Source organism: Mauremys reevesii, linkage group 4 (genome assembly GCF_016161935.1).
Source record: "Mauremys reevesii isolate NIE-2019 linkage group 4, ASM1616193v1, whole genome shotgun sequence".
Taxonomy (NCBI): Eukaryota; Metazoa; Chordata; order Testudines; family Geoemydidae; genus Mauremys; species Mauremys reevesii.
The window spans coordinates 92,952,589-92,968,396 of NC_052626.1; the positions used below are offsets into that span (position 1 = coordinate 92,952,589).

At 38.5% G+C, this 15,808-nt stretch overlaps 1 protein-coding gene across 2 annotated transcripts in view; it reads left to right on the top strand.

Annotated features, from left to right (window-relative positions):
• KIAA1549L (KIAA1549 like) overlaps positions 1–15,808 on the top strand; it is a 211,914-nt gene that overhangs the window by 130,121 nt on the left and 65,985 nt on the right. For both annotated transcript variants that reach the window (XM_039539040.1, XM_039539039.1), the window contains 5 exons: positions 1,667–1,726; positions 3,222–3,373; positions 4,993–5,164; positions 8,101–8,264; positions 14,206–14,396. In XM_039539040.1, the coding sequence (XP_039394974.1) occupies positions 1,667–1,726; positions 3,222–3,373; positions 4,993–5,164; positions 8,101–8,264; positions 14,206–14,396 (739 nt within the window). The remainder of the gene's footprint in view (positions 1–1,666; positions 1,727–3,221; positions 3,374–4,992; positions 5,165–8,100; positions 8,265–14,205; positions 14,397–15,808) is intronic.

The window sequence follows — 15,808 nt, forward strand, 5'->3', positions numbered from 1 at the left end:
GCTAAAATAAGTGGTGATACAATTACTTATAAAAAGTAATTACTGAGTATACTCAGATGCTTTGCAAAGTTTAATATTTCAAATCACTTTATTTTATTTTCTAAAATTCTACAGTAACTAAAGCTGCTGTATGCCATAGATTAAATCCTTTCCACATTTTCCATTTTAATGAAAAAGCTGCAGATCTAGATTGTGAATTAATTGCTAACGAATTTCACGTTATAAGGCACATTTGAGATGTAAAAGTGCAAGAGGGTCAAAATGTAAAACATGAGTTTCTCACAGCCATCTAGTAAATTTCAGCATAATACTATGAATGGTGGTATATTAACATCATACTCTGAATGTTTGATGCCATATAATTTGGCAATGTGAATTAGAGTCATTTTGTTTGTTTCATCTATAATTCACACACAAACAGATATATTTGATACATATATTAAATATATTCTTTTTATATATTGTTTATTTATGACCAGATTCTGCTAGCCTTACATTAAATAGTATCTTACTCCTTGAGCAATCCTACTGAAATCATTGGTTTCAACGGGACTATGTGATGAGTGGGGCTCTGTTCAATGTGTATTTGAGTAGGGCTAGGAGAATCAGACCCTTGTTTATTTTATTATTTATTTAGCACCAAATTATGTCCTGGCTTGTAAAGATGCACAGGGAAATAAGGAGGCACTAAATGTCCCCTTAATCCCTTACACAGGCTCCCCATGTGGGAAGAGCAGCCTATGTAGAGCGTCTGCATTCCCCCACCCTGCAGTTGTGAGCAGGAAGAGGTATGGAATGGCAGAGGTGCCAGCCCACCCTAGTTTTCCGTAATCGTGTGGACCTGTTGGACTACATTAACATGCTATAGGTATCTAAAGCATGTCAGCAGGTCCACACGGGGTAGTTAGAGCGCAACATGCAGCCTGTGGCTTGGGCAGTGAATCCCGTGCCCCAACCCATTCAAACTTGTCACAGCTTGCCTCTTATCAGTGCCTAACCCAGGGACAAAATCAGCCAAAAACACCTCCCCCCCCCCCACGCAAAATGGTGTCAGAAGTGCTTGCAAAGGAATGAGTATATGGCCAATATCATAGTCACTCCTGGTCACAGAAGTTGATGTTACTAAATATTATTCCAGCTTACTGCTGTTATTACTCTACTATGCATCTAAAATGTACCACAAGCGTTCAAGCTGCTACCCCAGGCCACCTGTGTATATTTGGCCTCATACCTTTGGCACTTGCTGCTGCTCCAAGCAGTCTCCATAATTCCTCTCTAATTTTTTCATAAATGTCCCTAAAAGTCTCAGAGCAAGGATAGTGTCTCTAGAATGGAAGGTACCTTGGTTCCATCCCCTCCCAATACGCCAGCTGGCACAGCTGCACTGGGGCATGTATGTTGTGCTAGGAATAGACGTGGCACAGTGTACTTTTGACCGCTGCCCCACTCCCACACAGCAAGGGACAAATCGGGAAGTGGACTGTGACCCTTGGAGTCATGGCGTGTCTCCAGGTCTTCTCCTGGGCAGCACACTAATGTTTTGCCCCATACATGGGGTTTGTGGCAGAGCCACACTTTAGCCTTATTTCCTAGGGCTTGGTTAATTTCTGTGTTTTGAGACGTATAATGTTGGAATATGAAGTAATTTTTAATTTGTTTTTTTAAGCTTTGGAGTATCCAAACCTCGATGTCTCGGAAACTACTAGAGACTACTGGGTGATTACAGGTACTTTTTTCTGTCTCAGGAGAATTGTTAGGACTCAGTCCTGCAAACACATCAGTGAGTAACTTCACACAAAAATGAATAGTAGTCACATGAATAGTAGTCACCTTGCATATAGCAAGACTATCCACCTATTTTGGCTACTCCTGGGCACAGCTGTGATTTTTGCCAGCTTCAGTGGTGGCAGTCTCCTGTGTCTAGTACTTTATGTAGGTCTTGGATTTAAATCTGAAATTCAAAGAGGTTTGGATTCAAGCCCAGAAAAAATGAATATTTGTAGAATGTAACAAAGTTTGTGATGACTCATTTGCTGTCTCTGGAAAAAAGAGTTTCTGAATCTGAACTTTATATAACTTTAGTACATCAGCAGAGAATGCTGTATTTACAGTGTAATCATATTCACTATATCACACTCCTACTGAGCATCTTTTTTACACTTAGAAATCATAGATGGGCCAGTAAAGTTTTTTTGGCATCTTTGATCCAATAGAAAACTAAATTTCACAATTTCATTGTGTCAGTACTTGGAATCCTTACTATTAATTCAAAAGAGAAAATAAAAAGAACCTTACATGAAATGGATCAAATTCTATTGTATACCCCCTGTGATTTGGTATCCTTGTTCAACTTATTTATGTTATGTTGTGATGTTTTTGAGATGAAGCCTTACCCTTATGTAAAAGATTATCACAATTCACCACGGGCCTGATCCAAAGCCCATTGATATCAACGGAAAGACTCCCACTGACCTTAGAGGGCTTTGGATCAGATTCAATGAGCCTGATGCTCCAGGTCTTACAGACACAAAACTCCCATTGACTTCAGTGGGATACTATAGATATTCTAGTTTTTGAAAACATAACTCCAACTGCAAGGGTAAGCCCTTTAAAGCTTTGAAATGACTTCAGTGAACAGTATGAATTATGTAAAGTGTACTGCATGTGCTTTACAATTTACTGGACTTTATTAAATCAAACATGTGTATTCACAAATCATTCAGTGCCCTAGAACACAATGTTTTGACAAACTGAATCCTGTAGAATTTCAATTTCAGATTTACAGACCCTTGGATGAAAAATTGTCCCTTTACCTGACAAATGCATATTATTGTCCTTTGATAACCTTCTTGAGGCTTGTCTGTTCTTATGCTTTTCATTTAGGGGTTTGCTTTTATTTTGCATTGAAGCTTGGTGTAGATGTAGGGATACTCAAAGACCTTTTGGTAAACCGAAAAGCTGAGAACACTGTTGGAGGATTTTATTCTCCGTGTGTAGAAATGTAGCTGATGGATTATCTAAGAAAAACAGTGTAGTGGCTGGAAACAGAAAGTCATGTTATACCCAAAATGGAAATTATTTAGTGTGTGTAAATTTGTTATCGGGTTGTTTTTCTTCTAAGCTAGCTTATACATCTTTGTCACATACACTGTTGCAGGCATGTATTATTTAATCCATCTATGCACAATCTGCTGATATGAGATTTTTCTCCATTGCCACAGTTATACAAGGGGTCGACATTACATTACTGGGACTTAACAACCAAAGCTTTGCAAGACTAATGGAGCAGCGGTTGGCCCCACTGTTCGTGATGTCCCATCAACAAGGAAGGCGATTTAAACGTGCTACTACCGTGGGCAGCTACACTGTGCAGGTGATCAATAGGATACAAGTTGTATCCAGATACTATTTCAAAAAGGCTTTGGGTGCATAGATACTGCATGGATTGTTGTGCAAAATACTTAATTGGAATGAGTTTGGACATCCTTATTCATGAATACCAAACCAGCGTGAGAGTTGTGCAGGTCATCTCAAAGGAGTTTCTGTTTCCAAAGTCAGGCATGTTTTCATGTTTCTTTTCTCTTTGGAACTAGACAGTGGTTGCTGTGCAGTAGGAAATATTTTGCTCTCTGCTTACTATATATTTATGTAGCATGCAAACTTTAGTAGAAAGAGTCTAGTAGTTAAATTAACTTCAGTAAGAGCTTTACTATATTCTCAAAAGTGAAGAGATTTCTGTAGGTCTTCTTTCATATGGCTGACACAATAAGTAAAAGTTGTATCTGATTTATGCATTGTGATGAGATCCTATGCAAAGCAGTCAGGGATTTTTTAAAATTAAATTTTATTTGTTTTTTTTAATATAGCCTTGTTCTGTGCAGGGACACAGATCACATTCTGAAATGAGGGTCTGAAACCTGAACATTTTACTACTGAATAAGACAGAATATTGCATTGTGAAATGACCTTTGTCTTTTCTTTGATGAGATTTCAATTACCAGTCAGTATATTCCACCTGAGCTTATTTTGTTTCTACACCAAAGTTAGCCAGCTGCCCTACTTTCATGTAATTCAAAATTTTCAGCCTGCAAAATTTCACAAGCTAAGTTGTCAGTTTTCTGCACCTTTCTCCAAACTTCCTTTACTGTGAAATATTTTTAAAAATGACTATTTTCTAGTATTTGCATTGCAAACATCTTCCCCACAATTCTCTGTGTTTTCAATATGAAACAATTAAAAGGGAGGGGCATCTTTATTTGATAAAATTGTGAATCTTAGGAAAATGTTATATGAAAACATTGAGTCCATAACAAAAGCAAAAAAGAAAAATCACTTTCTTTTTCATGTGATTATAAACATTTAGCAAAACTCCACTTAACACAGGAAAGATGAAGTGCACTTTCAAACCTCTGCCAATATGAAAGAACAAACCCAAAAGGGTCTTTTTGTTTGCTTGTGGTGGGTGCAAGGATTTGTTACTCACAGAATAGCAGCAAAGTGTAATTTTAAATAAAAGCACATTTAAATTTCTCTCGGTTTAATTGCTTTTTTCATGGCGCAGAAGCAAGTTTACAACAGGGCTACACTGTAGAGACCCCAAAAAGAGTTGACATTTTGTTGTACTCCTGTTCTTTTTGCAGATACAGACTAACACGGCTGCTACTCTGAAATTTGCTATTTTACTTACTTTTTTTCACTGCCTCTGTTTTCTAGTCTAGGGATTTCAAATTAGAAATATTTTTAAAAGATTCTTATAAAAGTTGTCAGGAAGGACTGCTGTATGCTTGGTAAACAAAGCAATGCTATGAAACAATGTAAGGGCCTGAAATCCTATAAGAAGTTTTGCACTGAGTTGCATTTGTGTGGCATGTTAATGGGATTCTTGACACATGCAGAGGTCTGCCTGGAGGTGGCTCTGTGCAGAATCAGGATCTAAGTAATTTTACAATATAAACATGGCTTCTGTCTCTTTCTCTCTCCTTTTATTATAAGATGGTAAAAATGCAGCGTATTCCAGGACCCAAGGAGCCCGCTGAACTGACTTACTATACATTATACAATGGGAAACCTCTGCTGGGAACTGCAGCTGCCAAAATGTTGAGTACTGTTGATTCTCAAAGGATGGCCTTGACGTTAGGTTATGTCATCCAAGTACAAGCTGATCGTAAGAATCCTTTTCTTAAGTTTTCAATCCCCAGTTTTAATCACATTTATTGTCATTTCTCAGAATGAATATTCAAAATGCAACATTAATTATGGGACGTGCTCATTAACCCACACTCTATAATTTCAAATGCAGTTGTTTTAGTAAAATCTTCAGTCAGGTGGCACTTTCTGCGTACGAAAGCATAGCCATTCCATCTGTTTGGAGGAAGCACTGACATTAGAGAAGCTACAAATTGATAGAAAAAGGAGAAATAATTTTAACAAATGATTAAAATATTGGCTATAAGCATGAGATGAAGTCAGAAAAAAGGGTCAAGAGGTGCAATATCAATTCCAGTGAGTACGATACATCCTGTGTTTGGTCCTAGATTTGATCACACTCTATTACTGATTTTCAGTCTTTGTTCAGCAGACAACAGAGATTTTTGACCCCTGCTTGCATAAATTACATTCCCTCAAATTCTAAATTACGTTGTTTCCCATAAAAATGCTTCAAAGTGCCTTTCCTGCTAAAATGGCTGTAAATTAGAAAAACATACTGTCCTCTTATCCTCTGTACATGCTTTTAAACTCTTGAAATGGATGTGCGAGTCACTATATTGCATTTGCAAGATTTGAGCTGACCTGACCTTGTACTTGCATGGTGTTATAAGGAGGCCTTGCTCATCTGTAGGTGTACGTATTCCATTTCCATACAAGGTGAAGTCAAGAGTTTACAGATTATCATTAAATGAAATTATGAGCTTGGATAGCTAAGAGTCTCAGATTGGATGATTTGAATGGAAGAGACAAAGCATCCCAGTACCTTGCTAGTAAAATAAAATATTCCCATTGCCTCATTTTGAACAGTACAAGTATTTCCTTGTAATTACATGACAGATATTTTACAAATTCTTCATTTTGATGCATTGTTGTTTGTTTTATATTAGTGCCTGGAGAAGCCCCATTGTGATAGGTGCTGCACTGATACATTGCGAGAGATAGTCCCTGTCCTTAAGAGTTCACAATCTGAGTAGACAAGACAGACCAAGGGAGGGAAAAAATATTATTGTCCTGGTTTTACAGATGAGGGACTGAGACAGAGAGATTAAGGGCCTGAGCCAAAGCCCATTGAAGTCAGTGGAAAGACTCCTGTTGATTGGGCATTGATTCAGGTCGCAAGTGACTTACCCAAATCTCTTGAGTCTCAGTCCTTTCTATGAACCGCATGATCATCCCTTTCTCTCTACACTCTTCTGAAAGAACTGCACATTTTCCAGTGCTCATAATATAAACCTCTTCTGCTATTGCTTGCTGCTCACAGGGGTAGTTGGTTATTAAAGTGGATGTTGTTAGGTAAAATTTGGACTAAAGACTTTGTTTTAAACACCCCAAACCAAAAAATAGCCCATAGTAAGATATTAATTTAATGACCAAGGTCATTAAGTAGTGAACATTGCTTATTAAGAGGGACACTGTTGGTTAAAATTCAGAGTCTACACTACCTTTTTTGAGATCTAATTAAACATATTATTCCAGTTTAGATTCTGTGCAAAAATATGCCTTTCAGCACCTGATTGCGTTATTCCAGGACATCAAAATTACAACAGACTTCCAAGGAGGTCTGCGTGTCCAAGGATGACAGGATCAAGCCGCGGACAGGCTTTTAGCTAGTTATACTGTGATAATTACTGGTAGCCAGATGCTAGACATTTAGGACTTGGTGCTACCAGGTGCAAAGTGCCTTTGACAGCTAGTGGAGTCAGTGGCAGTTGAGGGCATGCATCACTTTGCAGAATCTGGTCCTTGGTATAGTCTGTAAAGTCAAATAGAAAGTGGAGTAAGTCTGTTAGAAATGTCACACTAGTATTTTCATAATTGCCTTTTCCATGCCAGGAGCCAGTGAGATAGGAAGATAAATACAGAATACAGGTTAAGCCTAATAATTTAATAGTCAAACAAAATTAAGAAACAAAATGCATTTGCAAAAAGAAATGAAATGAGAAAAAAGAGCATTTATTTCACAGCAGGATATTTAATATATACACTAATTAGATGTATATGCTGAGAGATTTAAGTGGCAATTTACTCAAATAAAATGGAATTTGGAATCTTAGAGTGCCCTCTAGGTAAACACGTTCTAACAAGTAATATAAGGTGAGATATGCTTTAGTGCTGTGATGTACAGCACCTAGCATAGTGGGGTTTGTCCTAGGCACTATGGTAATACATGGAAATAATTCATATTCTGGTGCAATTATCAATATTTCTGAAAATGATTTTTCCCAGCCCCTATATTCCACTCCCCTCAAGTGCCAAATTTTGTCCTCTTTGCGATGCCCGTCCTGTGACTGCCAAAAAAAGCTATAGCACAACAGCAGCACTACAAAGGGACCAGTTCTGCTGATGTCGATGGCAAAACTCTCAATGAACCAGATCCTTAGCTGGTGTGAGTTGTCTTAAATTCATTGGCTTCAAAGGAGCTATGGAAATTTATAGCAGCTGTGAGTCTGCACCAATGTCTTCTGTAGGAGACTGGGTGCAATGTACAAATTTTTAACACACAAACTATCTGAGTCCAAGCTTTGCTGGCTTTTTATTTTAGGAAAACACCTATGGCTTGTTTCATTCAACATTATTTTATTTAAAAATTGAAAGAGCCATTTGAGTGAGACCTCATCCAACTTCTTGATCTCAGGAATCAGAGGAGTGCTCTGCAGCTGTCTATTACTAGGAACATGGAATTTGAGAGAAGAGAGCTCAGGGACTGATCATAGAAGTCTGTTGATCTATTTGTATTGTAGAAATCCCAACAAATTATTATAAATAATAAATTTTTTGTACTAATTGTTATGTGAAGACCATTTAAGGAAGTACCCAGCTAGTTCTTCTGTTGCTTTTACATAGCAACTGATGGTGGAACACTGACTCTCTCTGGCTTGCAATTTTTTGCAGCTGTGGTGAAAAACCCACCAAACAACCTGTGGATCATTGCAGCAGTGCTGGCTCCCATTGCTGTGGTTACGGTTATTATCATCATCATCACAGCAGTTCTGTGCAGGAAGAACAAGAATGATTTCAAACCAGACACCATGATGAATCTGCCTCAGAGAGCTAAAGTAAGTGTCTGTTCAAGCAGGAGATGTGTAGTCTCAGCACATTCATTAATTTTCCCCAGTGTTCATTCTTCAGATCCTTTCCTAAACATGTTTAAAGGACATTTGAGAGTTTAAGTGGTCAGTACACTCAGGCTAGGACTTCCTCAGCTTTTATAGAACCGGTTTGCTTTTTCCTGGAGTGAGATGAAAGACCAATGCCTCAGTTTCCCTTGGCTTTGTGCTTCTGCCCCCCCACTTGAGACCTTCTGCCAAAGCAATCACCCTTCCTCCCTAGAAGGTCTAGACACAGGACTCTCCTTGGACCCCATAACAACTTCTGTCTAACCATACAGAAGATGGTATTCCCTCCCACAGGACTAAGCATGCTTCACCCATGGCATTTGTCTCTTCTATCAATTGGGGAGCAAAAGATAAAAATGGAAAATCAAACCTTGATCTGTTTCTAAGGTAGATTGTCACAGTGTAGCTGGTCCCTGTGAGAGGAACTGAGCCCAGCTCCCTATGGAAGAAGAGGTGAGCCCAATCTAGCCAATAAAGGGGGCTGGGCTACCCTTGGGCTGCCATAGGGCAGGAAATGTGAGATGGAAGATAGAGTGATTGGGACAGGCTGTCTCTGGGGAAGCCAAGCCAAGCCAAGCCATGGTGGAGTGGAGAGGAGTGGAGCAGAGTGAACTCCTGTGCAGAGCCCTGGAACCCTCCCACATCATAGGGTCATAGATCCTGGGCCCCAGCCTGAGCTGGGAAGTCTACATAGCAATGACACAGCCCAAGTCCCTCAAGCCCGAGTTGGCTGGCATGGGTCAGACATGGGTGTCTAGTTGCTGTGCAGAGAAAGGAGTGAGGTAAAAGACTGTTTTCTGTTTGTTTACCTGACTCTGTTAAGAGAATAAACCTTCTTACTGGGCTTAGTAGTGAGTGTTTAGAAGTGTGGAGAAGCCCTGCCCTGTGACAGAGATGTTCTCAATTCTATGCACAGAATTTCTGCTAAGCAGTTCCCATTAGCACTAATAAGAGTTGACTAGTGAAAGTTCTTTGCTTTGACAGAAGCTGAGAAGCTAGTCCTAAATTAGAACTGTTCCAGCCAATTAGTAATGCAGAAATGGCAACCGTTTCCCCCCACACACCACCACTCTTTTCTTTTACTTTTTTTGTACTTCTTGCAAATATAGTTTACAGGGAATTAAGGAAATTATACTTCCCCTTTATTTAATGAGCCGTGTAAATTATAGGGGCACTGACAGATAAGTCCCCTGTTTGAATTTCCTTCTATAAAGTACATATTCTGTTGTAAAGTACTGTATCTCCCCATAGTGGAAAAAGCTGCCAACCTACCTAGATGGGCTACAACATTACTAAAATCTCAGCTTCTCGGCTGGGCAACCCACCAAAGCCAGGATTGTGTGAGGTGTTTTTAGGCTAATGAGCACGTGTGCACATCACGGTCCCTTCACTCTCCTTGCCAGCTTCCCTCTTTTCGCAGATAGGGGACTGAAATGATAAAAACCTGCTTTCTTTCTGAGCGTTCTGATAAGGTCAAAATGGAATGTTTCAACCTTATCAAAGTGCTTCATTTTGATTTTTTTCAAAAGGACATTTTATCTAAATGACACGTTCTTGACAAAATTTTCTGATGGAAAACTCTTGTCAGAAATGTTTCTGTCAGCTCCAGTTGGAAGGTGTAGATTGGACAGATGATAGAGGTAATAATTCTGCACTGGCAGGGAGACTGACCGGATGGTTAAATAGTCTTTCCCATCTCTGATGTTGATGTTTCTGCTTAAAACGGTGTTGAGAAATGTATTTTTAGCAGATAATGAAATAAGCATATCTCAAGAAGAACAATATATTTTCATCTTAACCTACTTGGAGTTTGAGCCTATTTGGCATAAGAATAATTACCAGTGCTATAATTACTACAGAATCTTAAATGTAAAACTTGCAATACAAATGATTGATGGTAACATGTATAGTATATTTTAAAGTAAACATGTACAATTTCATTCATTACAAAAGTACTTGAAATCACTTGATTATTGCAAACCTTCCAGGCCAAAATCCGTTTAAAAAATGGAGTTGCAATAGATATTTCCAGTTTAAGAAACTGTTTTGAAATCTCACTTCTGTATATTTTGTGTTTGAAATCTGTTTATCAGAGTCAGAGTTTCTGGTACTTTTTGGTTGTTCTGCGTTAAAATAAAGGAAATTAAAATTCTGTGAGGAGAGCCCTCCTTTGTATTCATCTTATTTAGTTTTTTAGCGGTGCAGTTTTATGTGATCTGATTTCAGAAGCCTTATGTCAAGGAAAACTAGCAGAGTGGAGCTGCCTATTCATTGCTGCAGTCCTGTTGCTACTGTTAATGGGGGCACTGCAGTTCTTCAGCTAGAGCTGCCTATTACATCATTTCACAGAAGCCTTCCTGTGTGAATGGAATTAAATTAGTGAACAAATGGTGGAAGGATAATAAAAACTTTTACATTTAAATATCATTCTATAGGCTAGGTGTCACTGGGTGGTTGGCCCTTTAAGGGGAGATAGTATTCTGTCCACCTATGACAAGCTAAACCCACCTCGTCAGGAGGCGAGAATGAGTCATCTGACTCACTGGTCATATGATCTTTAGTCAGGCCTCTTATAAAGGAGAGGGCTGAGGGCGCTCAAGTGAGAGCTGATGACGCTCAAGTTAGGTTGCTGGGAGGCCCTGGCAGGACAGAAGTCTGGGAAGCCGTAGCTGGTTTGAGGAAGCAGCTGCCAGAAGCAAGACTGGTTCCAGTAGGGAGTGAGAGAGACTGAACTGAACCCAGCTGTGGGAAGGAGGCCTGAGGACTCTTGGTTCCCAGAGAGCGAGACCATTGGGATTATAACCCTACTCCAGGAAGGAGGGCTTGGGGATTCCTGGTGCAAGGGGAGAAAACTGTTTGTTTGAACTGTGGAACCAATGGCCAGCTGGACGAAGCTGGCATGGAGTATTCATGTGTGTATGGAGTGAATAAACTGGGTGCCCTTTGGAAGGGGAATGCTTTAAAATAATATGACTGTGTGAGCTATTGAGGAGCCCCATGAGAGGGAAAGTGCGGCAGTTTGCCTGCAGAGCGCCCCTGGCCATGAGGAGACATTTGTCTGGCTGCCAGCCTGTTACACTGGTATTCGCTGTAAAAGCAGGATTCTTGCTTCAGCATGGTAATATAGGAAGCACCTTTATTGTAACTTATTGAAGGATGAAAAAATAAATGAAGTTAGAAAAGATTAGCTGCTCATAAACAGTGTAGTTTATAGCATCCTTCTTTGGAGTTGTGTTAAATCCTGTTGCCAGTCTGGATTGATTTAATAGCTGGCAACCTGTGTGCTGAGTTTCAGGAAAAAGGCACCGTTACCATTTGTTTCAAAGAACGTACTAGTTCCAAAATAAAAAGTATAAACTGAGGAATGAGAGACTTTTGGAGCAGTGAGTAAATGAATGGATGGGGATTTGTTTTAATAGTCTTTAAATGCTACGTTTGTTTATGGGGTTTTTTGGCAGATATTAATTTCTTTTTCTGCATCTCTTCAGTTCTAATTCATAGCATGCCTTTAAAAGCCATAATCTTATTGTATAGTCTGTCACCATTTTTTTCTCTTTATTTTTTAAAGGAACAATAAGCCAGTAGATAAATATAGATAAAATCCACAGTCTAAGTCTCTCAAGCAAAAGCAAATACTCTAGGCCCTCAGAGAGAGCCACCATTCAATTTTGCTATAAAACTTCAATTTTGCTATAAAAATTGTTTTTTTAATTGGGAAAATTGAAATGATGACTTATGTATATGCATCTGGGGAGCTTCAGCTGGGCTAAGGGGAAGGCAGAGAGCCTAGACACAGTCTCCAGCAGGAGAAAGTGAAATTTACAAGAGCCTTCATGTAGGCAGATAGCAAGCTGAAAAATTCGGTTTCAATTCTCCCCAAATGGAATCTTTCTGAAAATCCTTTCCTGTGGGAAAATTTTCAGATTCTTAAGTATTTGTGTACCGATTCAGTATAAAAATATTCAAAAATGTGAAATTTTTTCACAGGAAGGGATTTCCATTTTCCAGCCAGCCCTAATTCTGAAGAAACAAATGTCAGCAGCAACCCATACCATTCGTTCTAGTCTCATCCAGCCAATATAAGAAATTACCTGAGCAGTTGTGTTCAAATATCATTTTAACAGCCTTACCCAAATTCCACTCATTAGATCTTTCTGAGAAATCTTGCCAGATAATATCTTTTTCCTTGCAGTGCAGAGTAAATCATTATAATGGATCTGAGTCTTGTCAATTTATTTTGGGGTGCTAAAGCCATCTGCTCATGGGAGCTTTTACAAAGCAGAGTTCCAAGATCAAATATTGTTGTTTAGTACAGTATATCAGCTAATGAGAATGGTTTCTCCAAGTCTTCCTTTAACACAGTTTTGTCATTGGGGGAGAGGGATAAGTAAAAACTCAAAATAATTAGATATAGCATTGTTGGAATCAGATCATGGTTACACCACTCTTGAGTTATGTCAAAATATTTGTTTGCTGATTCTTGCCTTTTTTTAAAGACTAAAGTATACCTTGTAACATATTGATCCATTTTTAAGGGGGGATGGTAATGTCTGTTAACCAGTCTGGTACCAGCTTTTCTGTTTTATTACCCCTTTTACAGAATAATAGGATGGTCTCTGCTAACAATTAACATATATAATGAATAGTTTAAACCATTAATTTTTCTCAGTTTATTAGAGTCTAGGATGGCTTATGGTATTTCTCCCTAGCTGTCCTTCATATGACTTTATTGCCCTTTTTTTCATTCCCTCCCCCCTTGAAGTTGATCTAATGGCATCTTTTTTGGTACTTTCCCTTCAGACTGTTGGGAAGATATAAAGCTCCCATCGGGGGAGATAGCATTGTCCTTTGCAAGCAATGGTTGTTAATGGGGCCAGCATTTCTGATATGGTGTAAGCTTCGCTGCTATAATGTGCTGAGACTTTGTTGGTCCAGATCAATGCTAGTCCATTTAGTATCTCCTTAGTGCACTTCTGCTGGAGCTGCTTATCAGATGAATATCACCGTCAATGTGTCTTAAAAAAAATCATCATTATTGTTAAGTAGGAGACTGAAATGTGACAAACCACCTTCAACAGAATGAAAGTGATCTTTTCTTAGAGATGGCAAAAATTTCCAACTAGATACCTACAAAATATGTCTCTGGTTTATTGCCATATGGGACAGAAGTGGAACAAATGTTTATACAAAGCAGAAGATACTGTGGATAACACACTATTTTGGTCCAACTGTAAAGTTCAAATCTGGATGGATATTTTTCCAGAATAACTCAAATGTTCAGTAACATCAGAAGAGCCTGAAGGAGCCTTTTCAAGCACCAGGCTTATAATTTTGACGTCTTATTTACTGGAATGTTACTGGGCATGTTTTAGGGGTACAGTGAGGGTAAAATTGAATTGTTCAGGGAACAAAAAAAGCACTATCATCTCATCATTCAATATGCTTTCATATACGTTTATAGAATTCTGTCAACCACATGTATCCAAGAAAAAATGACATCTTTATTTTGCTAATGGATATGAAACCTCTGTTATATTTGTTCCTCTTTTCCTCTTTCTTTTTTACTTTCAGTTCTGACTTCTCAATTATCTTACTAAAAACAAGGACAATTTAATATCCATTAATGGTTTAAAACACATTGAATAAAAGTCTGATTAGCATGCTGCATCACTGCCAATTATCTAAATTACAGTTATGGTTGCAACTTTTAATTGTAGCTCATATAATTAAGTGTACGTGCTACAATTAAAAGTTGCAGCCATAACCGTAATATAGATAATTGGCAGTGATGCAGCATGCTAATAGGTAATAGCAAAATATATTGTATTAATATATAATGCATGTTGGAATCCCACGGTTTTTGTTTTTTCCTTCTCTGCAGCCAGTACAAGGTTTTGACTATGCCAAGCAGCATTTAGGTCAGCAGGGAGCTGAAGATGAGGTTTTACCTGTGACTCAGGAGACTGTAGTGCTACCACTTCCAGTTAGAGATGCTCCTGCCTCCCAGGAGAGAGAAATTGCTCAGGATGGGAGCACCATTAAAACTGCCAAGTCCAATGAAACAAGAAAAAGGTATGCACTGAACAAACTTCAGCTGAAGGCTGGAATGGGTTGGATGCTGCTGGCTGTTGATGAAACAACAGTGGGGTTGACACCCATGCAGTGCCCGCAGCATCTGGTTCCTCTGCAAAAGTGCCTGGCATATGATAATGTTTTGCACCATATATGTGAGATTGCTAAAGAAAGTAGGATAATATAAAGTGAAGCTTTAGCAGACATTTTCATATGTGTAACTAGTTAAAGAGATGAGTGGAAAATGGACAACATATTAGCTAGTGATGGGTCTGAACCAAAACCCTGGATCTGAAGTTTGGAAAGGCTCAATCTGAACCTGGATGTGAATTTTACAAATGGACAATAGGACAGATACTCAGTTGATGTAAATTGGTATAGCTACATTGACAATTTATACCACTCAGGATCTGCTCCCATATCTTTATTAAAGGCTGAACAGAACCCCAAACAATGCTTAAATAATATTATATGTCAGAGTCCAGAGCACATGCAATAACAACACAATGAGTATCCAGTACTCCAATCCAATGGAGTGCTTGAAAAATGAGGTGAAATTAGATATTTCTCATATTCCTTCACAGTGAATGAGTGGGGTCACTTAAATTCATGTTACAAGTGAAGAATATGAGAATTTTTGATGTTGAAGTTTTCTACTGAAGGGAATAGAGTAAACATAGATCTGTTATTTTAGCAGTGACAATAAAGGCTAGAGTTAATATCAATTTCACTGGAGTTATAAAATCCTTGCTCTTTAGTCTTTGCTTAAAGGGAGATTATTTGGTTTGTGCAGAGCAGCTTTGTAGGAAAGTAAATCTCAGTTTATTCATCTTATTTTATACTTACCAATGCACTCTACCAGATTTGCTTAGTCAGAAACACCTAGAAAACTTAGCATGACTTAGAAAACTTAGAAGTTTCTGTCTTTAACATACAGAGAAAAAGGTATGTTAACATGTTCGCTTTGGTAATTGTCTCCTATATAATAGATTATCTGGGAGTAGGCTACTCAGAGATAGTATACATAGGAAACAGAAAAAACTAGTTAAAAAAGCCCTTCTTGGTTCCTAGGATTAGTTTGCTCTTCTCATCTAAAATCCTATCGGATTTTAGAGTCAGTGATGTATGAGGTAGGCTATGTACAGATCATTGTGTTTGTTGCAGAGCACAGGAGTCAGGTTATCCAATTCATATGAACTCAATAGTACTTGTCCTTTTTAAAGTCTTCAATTCTCTGACACAATGCCACACAGGAGATTATCACTGTAACAGCTGTAGGTGCTGCTGCTATGCTCCTAAAAGATAAGTCTCATCAGGAGCTGTTCTTTAAAGATGTTTTTCATGCCTCTTTGATTCCTGACTCTCACCCTTGTGTAAACACACACACAGAGTTTAATTCTCCCCATTAATAC